Genomic DNA, 16,674 nt, shown 5'->3' with positions numbered 1-16,674 from the left:
AAAATATTTTAACTAACTTGAAGTTAAGCTCGCACATTTAACAATGAAGAAAATTATAATTAACTAAACTTTATTAACAAGTGATTAGATTCATTACGTTACACAATTTTTATCCCCTATTCTTAAAATATGATGCATCGATAAGGCAAGCTGAGATTTTGGGATATGTAAAGAATATTTATCATGAAAGATTTGTATCCAAAGTTTCCCAAAGATTTGAACGAATGACTTAGTTTTTTCATCAAAAATCAATCCAAATCGGAAGTCACCAGCTTAAGATGAAGTTTTCTTATTATCGATTTTTATTATACAGTGGAGTAGCAGCCTGGACTATACTTTTAAATGGCTATTTGTTTTTGTATCATTATGATAATATTGCTTTGAGTGTTAAGACATTCACCAATAACGTCAACTCACAACAAAACAATAATGGCTTATATGATTCTGATAAAATGGATGATAAGGTAAAAGGGGATTATAATGAAGAAGAGAATCATAAATGGGCATTTTCGAGTGATAATAATGTGTTACATAAGTTTAATCCACACCATTATGAACCTGTTAATACTTCGATTGTTAATCATAAGACTTTTGACTTATATAAAATGCATGCTGATGTTAAAGATCTAAGAGGAATAAGACCCACTATTGCAACCAATTACGAAACTATTTTTAAAAATCATCCTAATCCAAATACTATTCTTGGTAATTTGGATTTTAAGGAACGTTGTTCATTATACTTCCAAAATTTATTTATAACTGATCACAATTGGTACTTGAACCCAAATGAAGAATTACCAGTAGGTAGATATGTCAACCCTTATGATATTGAACTTGCCGAATTCGAATATTCTAATTGGAAATTTTATAATCACGATCGGTTAAAACAAGAATACATTGATTATGAATTTGAAGGTGATGATCAATCCACAATAACTGATGCTGAATTAGAAAAATTCATGATGAGAAAATTTGAAGAATTCTGGAATACAACTTTACAAGTTGAACAGAAAACATTGGATTCGATAAGTCATTTAAGAATCTTTAATAAATGTTTCCTTTCCAATTCGGATCCAAAACAACTGGAAAAAGCTAATCAGTTGATTAGAGATCAAAAGGAATTAATACAAACAATCCAAGGGAAGGATTATTTACCATCATTTGAATTCACCGAAAGTGAAAAAATGGCTAAATTAGATTCATATGGTGTTTGCTCAAGTTTAGAAAAGAGAATTTATCCTTGGTTATCATTTCAACTTCCTGTATTCGAGAAATGGTCAGGGGAAATAGAATTAACTCCTCCTCAATACAATAATTATCATAAAAAACTGAAATCCTTCACTACTGGCACTTTTCATCAAATGTCGGATTGTTTCTTCAATGATATGAGAAAAAGCTTGAATGGAAGAGGTATAGTCTTAACATTAGGTGATGTTCATGTTGAAAATACTCTTAATTTGATCAGATTGTTAAGGGCTCTTGGTAATAGGTTACCAATCCAAATCGTATACTACGATAATCTTAGTGGTTCTAGTAAAGCTAAAATTGTAAAAGCTGCTAGACAATCTATGAGAGATTTCCCAGCATCTATGGAGAAGATCAGACATTTATTACCCGAAGATTATGATCTTGGTTTACCCGTTCAAAACATTCATTTTGTTAATCTTTTCAATGTGGTTAGAGAACAATATATACATAAATTCGAAGGTTATGGTAACAAATTACTAGCCACTATTTTCAATTCATTTGAGGAATTTATATTATTGGATTCGGATGTGGTTCTTTTTAAAAATCCGGAATGGTTTTTTGAAACTTCAAAGTATAAAGAAGGGGGTGCTTTATTTTATAAAGATAGGGCTACATCCGACAAGAGACCAGAAACTGACCTTTTCTTATTAAAATCATTATTACCTAATGTTATAGATAATGCTATGTTTGGATTTCCTATGGTACCTGAAAAGACTTTAAAGAATGATGCGTTTGAAGGAATGTACCATTTCATGGAAGCTGGGGTAGTTTTATTAGATAAAACTAGACATTTAAATTCGATTTTAATGTTACCTCAATTATATTTCATGGAACCATTAATGACAAGAAGTCATGGAGATAAAGAATTTTTTTGGCTTGCATTTGCTTTTAATGGTAACGAAGAGTATGTCTTCAATGACTATCGTGCCGTGGCTGTAGGCGAAGTTAAGCCCGATAGACGTAAGGACAATGGAGAATTATATCTTGCTCAGCAATTATGCAATTCTCATCCTGCTCATATTGACGATGAAGATAATTCATTGCTTTGGTTAAATTCAGGTTTCCATTTTTGTGGTAAATATGATTTAGTAGATTATGAAAATGATCTTCATAAACAAGGAAATTATTATCTTCAAACTTTCGAAAATCAAGAAGATATGAGGCATTATTATTATAATCCTATCAATATTCGTCATGCCGTTGTTCCGCCATTCTCTGGAGCAAATTATTTAAAAGGTCCAAATAAGGAGGGTGAACCAGAGATAGCTTGGCAAATGCTTCATGTGCTTTGTCATGATTATATGTGGTGCACTTACAGTTCAATTGGTTATGGCGATACATTTCAGAATGGAACTGTTATTGAATTTGATGAAGATCAGCACTCATATTTTAAGTATTTAGGTGATATTTGGGTGGGATTAGAATAAGGAAGACTTTGCTACATCTTTTTTTTTTCATTTATAACCATGATTTATACTAAGTCATTTTATACTATATAGACTATTTCTTATAATAGACTTATAAATAATTACCTAAACAAGTTGTAAACACATTGTTGAAAATGGCACTACTGATTATGATAACTAGGAGATTTAATGGTATACTTAAGTTAAGCAAAAAGAGATTTCAGTCACATATTTAAAAAAAGTGGAACACAGATATATAATTAGAAAAAAGAACTATTGAAAGTTTATAAAAGAATAAATGCCATAGGCATTCAAAGGGTGCAAGTGAGGGTATTATCCTACTCTAATAATTGAAAGCTTCTGGTGAAGTCTCTCTAAGTTGATTACCATAAGCCTCACAGAATTGAAAAGATTTCGATAATGTACATCCTACTACATTATCGTCAACAGCCTGATTTGTACCATGATTACTCACCATTTCATTAATCGTGGTTAAGAAGTTTTTCATAGTCACAATATAATTGGATGAATCAGCTACTGAGAATGTGATAGCTAAGTAATCATTCGTCTTACTAGAAAATTGTTCTGGTGGGTCGGATACCACCCAATTTGAAAACCCATTTGGAATTAAGGCATTAGGAAATGATTTGTCACATTGGATTTTGGATTCATTGAATCCATAAACAGGGATATCAAATGATACAAACGATGACAAATATGATATTTCAAAATTACCTACTTCGTCTTTAATAATTATAGCAAAATTTGGCCTATACATATCATACCCACAACCACAATCCATTATATGCGCACGGGCTAATCCAAACCACGCATCAACCTCAATATGAGGAAGATACTGATTAAGATTAATCAACTCAGTTCCTCCTCTTAAAGCTGCAGCTTCAGCATTATCAACTAATTGATCGTTCATTTGATAATAAGATTCACAATTTGATACGCTGCCTTGTCCAAAGGTATTCAATTCACATTTTAAAATTTGAAGATTGGCCCAACTATAAACAAAATAAATGTGAGTATCAACTCCATTAATTCTTTCACGAGTATTCACAAATGGTGTCCAATTATTTTCAGTTTGTTTCTTGGTAATATCGGGCCTTTCAAGGGTTATAACCTTTGAAAAAAGGATATTTTCATACTTTGGATTCATTATACCATTCAAGTTAGCTGGCATGCCATAGTCATATTGAAATGGATAACAAATAAACATGGATCTAAAAAGATGAAGATCAACAAGAACTTCTTGAGTTAGATCATCTCTATTAGCCTCATTTCTAAACCCTTCAATCTTTCTGTGAAGAGAATTAAACACAATTAATGGTTCATCAAACCCGAACGAATTTCTAATAAGAAGCATTTTTGGATCCTCAATACCATAATATAAACCTTGATGATAACCCTTAAAGAATGGAATAGGTAAGAACGACGGAAACTTTAATCTCTTAAAGTTAGGTTTGTTGTTAACGATAGTTGGCATAATTAATTCGACATCCCTTAATTCATTCCAATGAGCATCAAAAATTTGGGCATATACTAAACTGAATGTTGGTTCGTCTTTATTTCCACTTTGACTATAACTGACTCCTGATATCATAAAATGTACACCAAACTGTTCCAACCATACCGATGTTCCATCAAATTTAGAGAAATGATTCTTCACTTGATTCTGTTTGAATAATAAACCAATATCATCGGCCATAAACACTTTAAGATCAGCAAAAGCTGGATCATATTTTAATTGATAATTGAAGACCTTAACGAGATAATTCAATTCATTTTTAATTTTGCTATATTCACTAATTTGAACTACCTTATCAATGACAGAATCTTTGCAGTTTTCTGTTGTATCTTCTAATACAGTTGCATTAAGGAAACTGATGGTATGATTTTTAAACTCTTCTGCAAAAATATCATGAAATCCAGTGCTGTCCCCGTTATATCTAACAATATTGATCCTAGAATCTAAATTTGTAATATTAAATCTTTCTTCATAATATCTAGTGAAATTAAGATGTTTAGTATTGAGATTAATATCATATTCATTACCAAAACGGTTTACCAATTCATTAAAATGCTGAGGAAATATAACTAGTGGCTGCCCAGAGTATTTCTTAAACGATTGAACATCATATGATTGATGTCCTCCTTGGACAACCTGGGCGTAAACTTCATGAGTAAGATCAAAATAAAAATGAGATACAAGCAACATAGCCATAATTGCTACCATGAACACGACTCCTCTACGTCCTGGTTTTGATTTTATAGACTTTGGCCTTCTATTAGTTATCATTGTAAGTTTTGTTCTGTTTGGAGTCTCAAAAGAAACAAGTTGTAAAAGTTCTTGAAAATAAACTTATGATTTGGTACTTTTCAATACAAGGGGCTATAAACATTGGGAAAGAATCTGGCATAACTTTAACATTTGAGAATTAATCTCTGAATATACGAATTATATGAAAAGTAAAATAGTTTTTTCAAAGGTAAGATGATTTTGGATATTTCATATGACGAGGGTATCGGAAAGGAATCATTCATTCAGTCGGTTTTGCAGCTAATAACTCCAATATTTTTCTTGTTATTTATTTTATGTTGTTAGTTAGCCTTGCATTAAAGTTAGGGAAAAATAAAATATTTTTTTGTTAAAATATTTTTTCAGTTCTTGATTTATATTACACATTTTAAAGCTGAAGACGATACGATATTATGTGTATTATTTTTTAGGGGCTGATATCTCCTTTTTTCAATGTGGTTATTAGTTAATGAATTGTTTTATTGTTTCTCTGAAGATGGATCTAATCAAACAGGTAACTAAATGAGCAAGAACGGAAACAAAGGAAGCAGTACTGAGTTAATAGCCTCGTATAGATTCTGCATTATTTTGAGTTAATAGTGCTTTCATAATCAATGCAAACCACATTGGTATTGCATTTTACAAGGTTTTTATACAGGTTAACTTGAATTTTATGTCTGCAAGCTTCACTTTTGAAGTTGGTTTTAAGGCTCGAAATACATCGTAGATTAATTAGGGACTACGACCACAATATTCATTAACATTAAGAGGTATCACTAGCGGAATGATAGAAGATCGAATAATATTCCCATTCAAATATTATTACCTCTTAATGGTAGATATTGCACGCTTGTTTTACCTATCAAAAACAAGATACTTCTTGCTTATATTTAAACTATATATCTACAAATAAAGAATTGAAAATTGTAAGAGTTTAATAGTATTAGTAGTTGTTGGGTCATTTTGATTCTTGCTCTAACTTGGTTTACCATTAAATTTTAGACAAATTTCTTTTAAACTCAAAGATGTAGGGTGTACTTCATTTTCATTCTCTGTCCCTTTTACAATAATTCATTATCGGTACTTAATCTAAAGCCTTCATTAGCTAAGATGTAAACAATAATAGGATCATACTGACCCAATTGAATTAATATGCTGAGAAGTAAGTTTATAGTAGAAATAATCATCTATAGGATACTATCTTGTGCAACATTTGTCCATATAAAGTTTTCCAAGGTAACTTCAATCTTACTTTAGAGGCTCCTAAGTATATGTTTTCGAAGAATCGCAAGCATTACTGCAGGGTAATTTTGATATATTTCAAGTTGATGGGAATGTATGAGGAAGTGAATATAATAATATTTAATAACTAAACGATGAATCAATCAAATGAGGTTTAGTTGAAGTAAGAAGAGGAACCCCCCACAACTATTGTATTATTGATGTAAGCATTCTAAACAACATAAACTGATAATGAACTTAATGGCGAAGGAAGTCTTTAGTCTAGCAGTGATATAAATTATGCAACTAGGAAAATGGAAATAAATCAAGTCAGGAATCCTGGAAACTACCAATATGTCTACAACAGACGTTTCTACATAAATGAATTACCCAGAGTATAGATTTTTTTTAATTGTCTCGTATCTGAATCCATAATATAGATAACAATAGCAACGGCTTAGCCATAGCAATTTAATTCACTCATAGCCAAATTAGTTCACCTATATTAGAAAACTAGTACCACATCCATCTGCAACAGTTCATTGTCTTTTTATAAAGGATATCTGAGATCAAAAAATAAAATATTTTTTTTCTATATTGAACCCCATATGCTCACGATACTACCTTTCATATTATTTTTATTTGGACTACACATGATAGTGACATGTGTGATAAATGATGTGTTAAATCATACATCCATTTTATTGAAAATTTTATTTCAATTTCTAATGCATTGACTTGCACATCCAGAATGATTATCTATGTATATAAAATAACAGTAATCGGTATCATTATCATCGTTAATAAAGCTTTTGCACTTTTTTTTTTTTTTCGAAATATACATTTATTTAATATTCTATAAATTTAGAAATATAAATGCACTTGTTTGTTATTTAATCGTAATTTAATCCTAGCAAAGATGCTAAATAATTATTTATCATTACAAGAATATTAAAACAATAAAAAATCAGTCTCGCTAACAGAATAACATGTTCAGGATCTTTTAATGTGGAATAATTAGAAACTGCCTAAAAAGGTTTGTGTAATAGCAAAATTTTGTGTCTAAAAATAAATCAATAGCAAGACTTTATGCCAAGACAATTTTAACTTTCATTAAACGTCTGTCTGAGATGCTTGTACCATAATTAAAATTTGGACTTCAGGAACAGACGATCTCCTTTAATAGCAATAATCTTAGCATAGCTCATTTATAATGATATCTAATTATAGATGAACTTAGATAAGGTCGATAGTACAATGCAATATAAGCTACGTGTGGAGAAGTTCATTAACGAGGTAACTAATCTACAACAGAAAAAGCAGCTAACGGCCCGATTTTCTGAGTCAGTTAAAATTTTATTTTTCGTATCTCTTCTATTCAGAACTAACCTCAATTTCCGGCCAAAAATGTAAAACAGTTCCGGTCATGGTATGCAAAAACAATATACAAACAAAAATACCATAAAACTTACAAAACTCTACAATGTGTTAACTTTTAATCCTTTTCTCGTATAGCAAAGGACATATGTGGTAATCAAAGTTACTAAATGAGTGTATCAAACATTCGTAATAATCAGCAAATAATCTTCCCCCCCCCCCACCACCTTGATTTGAAAATATGATTTTTAATAAAATCCTCTTACCCTTTCACACATCCCTTGCTTTTTTAAAAAAGGTTTATGTTTCTTCATCATTAAAAACAATTGAAGAAGCCTAGAAATTCTATACCTAATGCAAAAGTCAATGATGTCAAGTCTTAGGATGTCTTTTAACTCGAATTCGAAGCATAAAATGTTGATATTCAGAACCGTTATTGCTTGTTTAATTCTTATTTCAACTATCAGAGTTATTCTTTTGGGATCACAACATTCTAGTTTATCAATGTCAATTCCATTGACAACTTCAATCGAATATGGGAAAGATAATGATAGCTTAAAGAGTCTCATCAGACATCCCCTCGATATTTCCAACTATGAACATTATTCCATGAAAGGATATCATTTTGATGCCAATAGTAAATTTCTAGTCATGCAAAAATGCTTTGATACAATGTTACTTGATGAACAAGATGACCTTGGTCATTTTTGGAAGTATGCTAATGAAGATTCATTTAAAAAATCCCAAAAGAATTTTAATGTCAGGATAATTGAAAGTTATAACTATAATAAGCTCGTCGAGCAAAGTGTGACTCTGATTGAAGTAAATATCAATTCTACTTATAAGTCTAAAATTGAAACTGAGTCTTGTTTTAAAGTTGCTTTTAAATTGTTTTTCAAACAGTTGTTTGAGCAAATAAATGAAGCTAGTCCAAAAATTCTTGAAGGTATTAATGATGATGATCATTATAAGAAAGATAATGAATTTGCAAATAATAACGGTAGATTGCCTCAAAATAAAGGACACTTACGCGAACAATACTTGGATGAACCAGTTAGAACCAAAGAATATCTTCAAAGTTTCTTAACCTTATCTGAAAATGAAATGAGTGATTTAACCAATTCTCATCAAAATTTCATGGCACATATAAATCATGATTGGCCCTATGATTTAATCAATGGACTTAATAAATTCAATTCATTCATGAAAGGAGATGGATATGTCTACTTGAGTAGAAAGGGAGATGAATCTCAATTAATGTTGAATATAAAGACTTTAAGAGCAAATGGGGCAAAATTGCCTGTTGAAGTTATTATTCCTTTTGAAGAAGATTATGACATTGAATTCTGTGATGTAAGTTTGCCATCCTTAGGAGGCTCCTGCAAGGTATTGATTCATTATATCGATGAAAGTGTATTAGACAAGATTGAGGATAACCAATTAAAATCACTAGCCTTGATTATTTCTTCATTTGAAAATGTCCTTTATATGGATGCTAGTAACTTGGCCATTAAGAATCCTGATGCCTTTTTCGTTAATAAACCATTTATTAACAACCATCTTATTGTTTGGCCTGATTTTAATAGAAGATCAGCTTCACCTTATTTTTATCAAATTAGTGGTATCAAAGTTCACGAAGATGTCAAAGCTAGAAATAGCTATTTTTCAAACTATCCTAAGGGTAAAGAACCTGGAAAACATTATTCTTATCATGATACTAAAGGAACTATTCCAGAATCTTCAAGTTCTGGAGATCTATTACTTATTAATAAAATGGTCCATTTTAAGACTCTAATTCTAGCATTATATTATAATCATTTTGGGCCTAAGTATTATTATCCATTATTGAATCAAGGTGGAGCTCCTGCAAATGATAAGGAAACTTTTATAGCTGCTGCTCACAAATTAGGATTACCTTATTATCAAGTTAAAGAATTTCCTCGTGAATTTGGACCATTGAATGAAGCAAAACATCATGATGTATATGCAGTAGGGCAATATGATCCAATTGTAGACTATATTCAAACTCACGAAGAAGAAGATGAATCAGAAATATCAAAGAATGTTAATGAAGAGTCTAATAACAAAAGAAAAAAACAACTTAAGAAAAGCCTTACTAGTCTTGATGACAATATGGAAATTGATGAATTATATGATTTTCAAAGCAGCGATACTCCAAAGTATGGATTGAATGAACAAGATTCTGATAAAAACAATTATAACTACCATCTTTTTAAAGCTTCAAATTTATTCTTTGTTAAGAATCAAAAGCCAAAACTTGATGTGGTCGAATTATTTCTGGTTAAAGAAGTTGATGATTTAGAGAAACGTACAAACCATGAATTTAGAAAGAGATTTTTTGGTAAAGAATTAATCAGAGAATTGAATGGATATGATTTTGAATTATCGATCATGAGAAATCTTCATTGGATATATTGTGAAGCTGTGAAGTTAAGCTTTTTAGAATTTAATGATTGGAACAGTGCTGAACATAAAGAGTTTTGTTTAGAAGTTAACTTTCAAATTGAATTCTTAACGAAGCAGGCAAAATAGATTAGCTGTAATCCTGTTTCATCATCGAAAGAATGGAAAAATTGTAATCCGCAATTATTATCCGAAGCTTTTGTTTTTGTGTGCATAATGTTTTGCAGCTATGTTATTTCTTTTTAGCTCTCAATTTTTTATTTTTTCAACTATTTATTTTATCCTTTTTCCTACACCATTTAGTGAAAATACTAGAAGTTGCCTGTATTTCTCGCTTTCTTTTCTGTTCACGTTTTAACTTGTTATAAATATACGTTGATTTGACAATCTTATTACGTAAGATTATATCTATATATCATAAAGTAAGCTATTTTATTGTAATAATTTTTCAATGTTCTTAATCATATCATTCATACAATCGTTTAATCTATCCACCGACTTATCATTACCATCTTGAGTTAAATATTGTGATGGTTTAAATTCATTATTAATATACAATATTTCATGTAATTCATCAATGAAATTCATCGACATTTTCATATAGACTCCCAAACAGGTAATATTTGCTTCCAAATCTTCCCCAATTGATAATTTCATCATTATCATTTTAATTATATTTGACATTTGGACTTTAGTTAATTTATCAACTTTTTGTAAATTATAACGCTTGAAAAATAAATCTTGACAATTAGATTCAGTCATTAAATCAGATTGGTTTCCTATCTCTTCTTGTTGTAATCTTTGAATTTGATTTTGTGACGTTGCATATTGTTGTTGAACTTTTTCAAGTAATTTTTGTAATCTCTCTATTTCAAATTTGAAACTTCTTATCTCAAGAGTGTTAACTAATTGAGTCACTTTGCTAATCGGTTGATTCTCTTCTTCATCATTCTCTTGTTTCTTGTTATTATTATTATCTTCTTTAATTTCTTGCTGCTCTACTTCTTTTTGGATTTCAACTTCCTTTTCTTCTTCATCATCATCATTATTAACTTGAATTCCAATCTCACGAGTATTAATAGGCACACAATCATCGTCAGTGAGATCATCTATCACTTTCTTTCCTTCAATGGATTCAGTACTTTCTTTGATATGTCTCAAATATTTCACTTCATTATTCAATTCAAGACACTGACTTTCTAATGATTCAACTCGTTTCACTAAGTTATTATTATCAAGTCTTAATTTCCCATTTTCCAGCATCATTTGATCAATCGTACTATTTTCAATACTTTTTTTAACTGGATATGGTTGTCTTGTCAGTTCATTCTCAAAATGGAACTGTGCGGTAGAATCATCGAAATTTAACTCAATAGGATAAGGAGCACTGATATCTTCTATTTGTTCCAGGGCTGATGACAATGGTGGAAGTGGTTGTACTGTTTGCTTCAACTGATTAACTTCCTCTCTTAATAACTTTGATGCTGATCTCTCTTCTTCAAGCTTTTGCTTTAAATTCACAATAATCTTATATACTTCATCATTCATATTAACATCATAGTTTGTTTCATTAAATAATTTTGAACTGTTGATTTCTTCCTGGGAATGAGGTGGAGTGGTTCTTGGAGTCTCTTCGTTAATAGTAGGTCTCTGTACCTCTCTTTTTCTAGACTCTTGAAAACTTCCATTGTTATCAACGGACGGTATTTGCTTATCTGATTTGATATGACCATTATTATTATTTTTGATATCAAGACCGGAATCTTCTTCCAGTATTTCTTCCCCTTCATCATCACCATCTTCATTTTCAGTATCCAGATAAAAAAGACTATCATTATGGATTGGTCTGGCTTGGTTCAACATACTATTCTGTCTTTGCACAGATGCTATTGATTGTCGTATCTTAGTTATAGGAGCATAATTGTCAAGCTCATTGATTTCAGGTAGTCTATTTGATACTTCCCATTTATTATTAATGGTATTGTTTTGTTTTGAAACCAATGGAGTTGAATGGGATGAAAATAGTAAAGAAACATTACCATCATTTTTCTTTATCTGATGTTGTAATTTATGTTTATGAAGTTGATTTTCATGAATTGAATTGAGAACCTTAGGAGACTTGCCTTTGAATTTGGTGGGTGTATCTATTTGTTGATCAGATTTAACATGACTTTTGTAACGACTTCCAATATTTTCTTTGAAGTTATCCATATCTTTGGCAAGATTAATCATATCGGCAGTCTCTTCAATTGCATCTCTGTCATTTAACGTTTCAGTGTACCCCATTGTTCCATATTCACTGTCACTTGAAGCACATATGTAGGAGTCGGTAACATTACCAATCACTCTCAGATCGATTCTATCCATTCTTGAAGAAACTATACTGACTAAATGATCAATTGTATATGACTTTTCACCATATGAAATTATATATATTTGTGGTTCCTGATTTAAATTCTGTTTTGTAAACAACGCGAACTTAAAGGCCAAATTCCTGTATGTAATACTTATCATTTTGTACACGACCTTTTGATCTACTTAGAGAAGAATAAAGTAGTTAGCTTCTTACAACAACTAAATAGAAACACTGTTATATAATTATGATCGCTTCTATTCTGAACATGTAATTACTGGTTAATCACAATTTTAGATCAAGTTCAAAGTCAATTTAATAATCTATTCGTCACAATAGTAATTTCCCCATACATTAATCATGTATTTTTGGTAATCGCACACCCGCTGGCATCTGTGCAAAAAAAATTATTCAAAAATTTTAAATCATTATGATGATTAATATTTGATTGGTTTTACAACTCATTTGTCAATTAATAAAGAATAGATTATTTAAAGATGGCTGATTCAGAAGATGTATCAATGGTCGAAGAAAAGGTCGAACAAACTGAAGAACAAGAACAAGAATATGATTTAGAAAAAATAAAACTATTACCTGGCTCATCTGATGATGGAACTGCTGCTTCATTTCAAATTATTGATGAAGATCATACTTTAGGAAATGCTATCCGTTATATTATAATGAAGAACCCAGAAGTTGAATTCTGTGGTTACTCTATACCACATCCATCTGAAAATAAATTAAATATCAGAATTCAAACTTATGGTAATATCACTGCTCTTGAAGCTTTACATCAAGGTTTAGATAACTTGGCTGAATTATGTACTGTTATCGAAGATAGATTTAGTGAAAAGATAGAGGCTGGAGGTTATAAGACTGTTGAACCATAAGACACCAACCACAGAATTTAATATTGGTCCCCCCCCCCCCCCATTAAACTTTTACTCTTGAAGCTTTTAAGCTTCACCCTTTCAAATCAAGACAGCACCAATAAGGGAGAGTGAAACAAATTGGAACTAAGTTTTTTTACTTGTTCTTAATGTATATTAGTATATCGTAAATCTTTACCATCCATCCCGACTCATTTTGCATATTTGTATTTTATAAATATATATATGTATCAGCTTTTAATATAAATTATAGAATATATTCGATTCAAACTAAAAGATTATTGATAATCATTTCACATTATATGTAGCATATAATAAATCATCATAGCTAGTAGAAATGCTGTAGCACTTCCCAATTAGGAAGTCAAGCTTTTCCCATCGTCTCACAAATTTTTTTTTTTTTTTGCGTTTTGTGTGCACGATGTCCCTCTATAAAAAAAAATTTTTTTAGAATCCCTTTTCAGATTTTATTACCTATCTTCTTTTCCTTCTTTAGTTCATTAAGACTATCTAAATCTAATAATCAATCAATAAAAATGTCTTATAACGATAATCGTGGTGGTTACGACCGTGGTGGATATGTTAACAACAACCGTGGTGGTGAAGGATCCTTTGGAGGAGGATACGGTGGTGGTGATAGAAACGGGGGTAGATTTGGTGATAGAAATGGTGGTGGATTTGGTGGCCGTGGTGGATTTGGTGGTAGAGGTGGTAACAGTTTCAACAGTAGAACCGAATTAACCATTCCAAACTGGGATTTAGAAACTTTACCAAGATTTGAAAAGAACTTTTATGAAGAACATCCAGATGTTAATAGTCGTTCTGATCGTGATATTGCTGAATTCAGACAAAAGAATGAAATGAGTATTATTGGTGAAGATATTCCTCATCCAATTACTACTTTTGAAGAAGCTGGTTTCCCAGATTATGTTTTAAAAGAATTACAAGCTCAAGGTTTCCCAAGTCCAACTGCTATTCAATGTCAAGGTTGGCCAATGGCTTTAAGTGGTAGAGATATGGTTGGTATTGCTGCTACTGGTTCTGGTAAAACTTTATCTTATTGTTTACCAGGTATTGTTCATATTAATGCTCAACCATTATTAAGTCAAGGTGATGGTCCAATTGTTTTAGTTTTAGCTCCAACTAGAGAATTAGCTGTTCAAATTGAACAAGAATGTTCTAAATTTGGTAAATCATCCAGAATTAGAAATACTTGTGTTTATGGTGGTGCTCCAAAAGGTGAACAAATTAGAGCTTTAGCTAGAGGTGTTGAAATTTGTATTGCTACTCCAGGTAGATTAATTGATATGTTAGAAATGGGTAAAACTAATTTAAAGAGAGTTACTTATTTAGTTTTAGATGAAGCTGATAGAATGTTAGATATGGGTTTTGAACCACAAATCAGAAAAATTGTTGATCAAATTAGACCAGATCGTCAAACTTTAATGTGGTCTGCTACTTGGCCAAAAGAAGTTCAAGCTTTAGCTAATGATTATTTAGTTGATCCAATTCAAGTTACTGTTGGTTCATTAGAATTATCCGCTTCTCATACTATTACTCAAGTTGTTGAAGTTATTTCTGATTATGAAAAACGTGATAGATTAATTAAACATTTAGAAACTGCTACTACTGATAAAGAAGGTAAAATTTTAGTATTTGCTTCAACTAAGAGAACTTGTGATGAAATCACTTCATATTTAAGAAATGATGGATGGCCTGCATTAGCCATTCATGGTGATAAACAACAATCTGAAAGAGATTGGGTTTTAGGTCAATTTAGAAATGGTCAATCTCCAATTATGATTGCAACTGATGTTGCTGCTAGAGGTATTGGTATGTATAATTTTTTAAGGGTTCGAGGGTAATTTTTTTTTACTAACTTTTATTTTAATGGGGTTTTTTACAGGGGAGTTTTTAGGATTATTTTATTTTTATTTCATGATTAAACGTGGACACAGTCTTGTGTGGGTGGAGGCAATACAATAATAGAAACATTGTGCCAAAGTCTAGCCGGATCTAAAGAAGAGAAATAGTCACTACTATTTTTTTAAAAAAAACATATTTAGATCAAATGGCCGTTGCAGATGTGATGAGAAGAAATGCTGGCATTTCTTTGGTGATAAACACAGTTGATGCATCGTTAATAATAACAATTAGACTTTGAAGAGAAGGTTATGATAATTTTGTTCATTTTGAATGGAAAAGTGTATTTTGAAAGTATTAGTACAATATTAGGATCTCATTTATTTTGTTTCGAGTCTTTTTAAAGAGTCTTGTATTCAATTATCAAATGGTTTTTTCTAAGAAGAATATTGAAAAATAAAATGATTAATCTTAAAGGGGTGATACCCTTTGATTGATATTTTATGGGATATTTTTTTTTGGAATGAAAAATGTATTGATAAATTGAAGTAAAATTAATGAACACTATTGATTAAATAAAGATTAACTTGTGAAGAGATTTTCTTTTTAATTTTAATTTAATGGTGATAATAGAGATCATATTAATGTTGTATATATGTCATTCTTTTGTTTTTACTTTTTCAATAAATGAAATAGGATTCACCCTTCTATAAAAATAATTTTGTTTCTTCCTATCCTTTTTGGATTAAGGATATTTATTGCTTTACTTGTAGACTGTGATTATTAATAGAAATTTTATATCTCTCCTAAGAATTGAATTAAAATAAGCTGTGGTATTATTACTCTTTGAATAATAGAGGATGATTATTTCTCTTAAATTGTTTTTTGATTTGAATTTTTTACTAACTAAAAATTATTATTATAGATGTTAAAGGTATTACATATGTTATTAATTTTGATATGCCAGGTAATATTGAAGATTATGTTCATAGAATTGGTAGAACTGGTAGAGGTGGTGCAACTGGTACTGCAGTATCATTTTTCACTGATTCAAATTTCAAATTAGGTACTGATTTATGTAAAATTATGAGAGAAGCTAAACAAGCTGTTCCAAATGAATTACAAAGATTTGATAGAGGTGGATATGGATCTCATATTAGATATGGTCAAGGTAGAGGTGGTCGTGGTGGACGTGGCCGTGGAGGTCGTGGTGGATTTGGTGGAGGTAGATTCCAACAAACTGGATCCAACTCATCCCCAATGCCAAACCGTCGTTTTTAAAGGAAGAGTTATAGTTTTTAAAGAGATGAAGCGTAATATAGAGATAAGCTTTTTAAGGGTTTATTGTAGTGCATCTTCAACTATTACTATTTATTATTAGTGATTATTTTTATTAATTAGTTTTATTCTATGTAAATTAAGTGAAGTATTTAATATATTCCAAATTATTATTATAAGGTTGTTATACATGTAGTTAGCTATAAATTTAATTTATTTATAAAATGTGACATGTGACTTAAGATCATGTGATGAAATATTCTTTTTCACATGCCAATCCTTTACGTACTAATTTGTACTATGCAG

At 30.5% G+C, this 16,674-nt stretch overlaps 6 protein-coding genes across 6 annotated transcripts; 4 read left to right on the top strand and 2 right to left on the bottom strand. All coding sequences in view use genetic code 12, as the record gives it.

Annotated features, from left to right (window-relative positions):
• Positions 1-278: 278 nt before the first annotated feature.
• DFJ63DRAFT_335774 (alpha-mannosyltransferase) lies at positions 279-2,675 on the top strand (the record flags this gene model as incomplete). Its single annotated transcript, XM_064908264.1, has 1 exon — positions 279-2,675. The coding sequence occupies one exon, from the start codon at positions 279-281 to the stop codon at positions 2,673-2,675; it is 2,397 nt and encodes a 798-aa protein (XP_064761800.1).
• A 322-nt stretch (positions 2,676-2,997) lies between these two features.
• On the bottom strand, positions 2,998-4,887 carry DFJ63DRAFT_335773 (beta-mannosyltransferase; the record flags this gene model as incomplete). Its single annotated transcript, XM_064908263.1, has 1 exon — positions 2,998-4,887. The coding sequence occupies one exon, from the start codon at positions 4,885-4,887 to the stop codon at positions 2,998-3,000; it is 1,890 nt and encodes a 629-aa protein (XP_064761799.1).
• A 3,379-nt stretch (positions 4,888-8,266) lies between these two features.
• Positions 8,267-10,325, top strand: DFJ63DRAFT_319269 (alpha-mannosyltransferase). The gene has a single exon (XM_064907040.1). It carries the CDS (start codon positions 8,665-8,667, stop codon positions 10,111-10,113), a length of 1,449 nt encoding a protein of 482 aa, XP_064761798.1. The 5' UTR covers positions 8,267-8,664; the 3' UTR covers positions 10,114-10,325.
• Positions 10,305-12,473, bottom strand: DFJ63DRAFT_319268 (uncharacterized protein). Its single transcript, XM_064907039.1, has one exon. The coding sequence runs from the start codon at positions 12,349-12,351 to the stop codon at positions 10,417-10,419; it is 1,935 nt and encodes a 644-aa protein (XP_064761797.1). The 5' UTR covers positions 12,352-12,473; the 3' UTR covers positions 10,305-10,416.
• A 100-nt stretch (positions 12,474-12,573) lies between these two features.
• RPC19 (DNA-directed RNA polymerase core subunit) lies at positions 12,574-13,556 on the top strand. The gene has a single exon (XM_064903633.1). The coding sequence runs from the start codon at positions 12,835-12,837 to the stop codon at positions 13,225-13,227; it is 393 nt and encodes a 130-aa protein (XP_064761796.1). The 5' UTR covers positions 12,574-12,834; the 3' UTR covers positions 13,228-13,556.
• An 80-nt stretch (positions 13,557-13,636) lies between these two features.
• On the top strand, positions 13,637-16,554 carry DBP2 (DEAD-box ATP-dependent RNA helicase). The gene is made up of 2 exons (XM_064903625.1): positions 13,637-15,060; positions 16,016-16,554. The coding sequence occupies exons 1-2, from the start codon at positions 13,764-13,766 to the stop codon at positions 16,369-16,371; spliced, it is 1,653 nt and encodes a 550-aa protein (XP_064761795.1). The 5' UTR covers positions 13,637-13,763; the 3' UTR covers positions 16,372-16,554.
• The last annotated feature ends 120 nt before the right edge of the window (positions 16,555-16,674 follow it).

This window comes from Scheffersomyces coipomensis (assembly GCF_036884675.1).
Source record: "Scheffersomyces coipomensis strain NRRL Y-17651 chromosome Unknown DFJ63scaffold_4, whole genome shotgun sequence".
In the NCBI taxonomy this organism is placed as follows: Eukaryota; Fungi; Ascomycota; class Pichiomycetes; order Serinales; family Debaryomycetaceae; genus Scheffersomyces; species Scheffersomyces coipomensis.
Note: the sequence above shows the minus strand (reverse complement) of the source record. Positions and strands in the feature narration are given on the sequence as shown.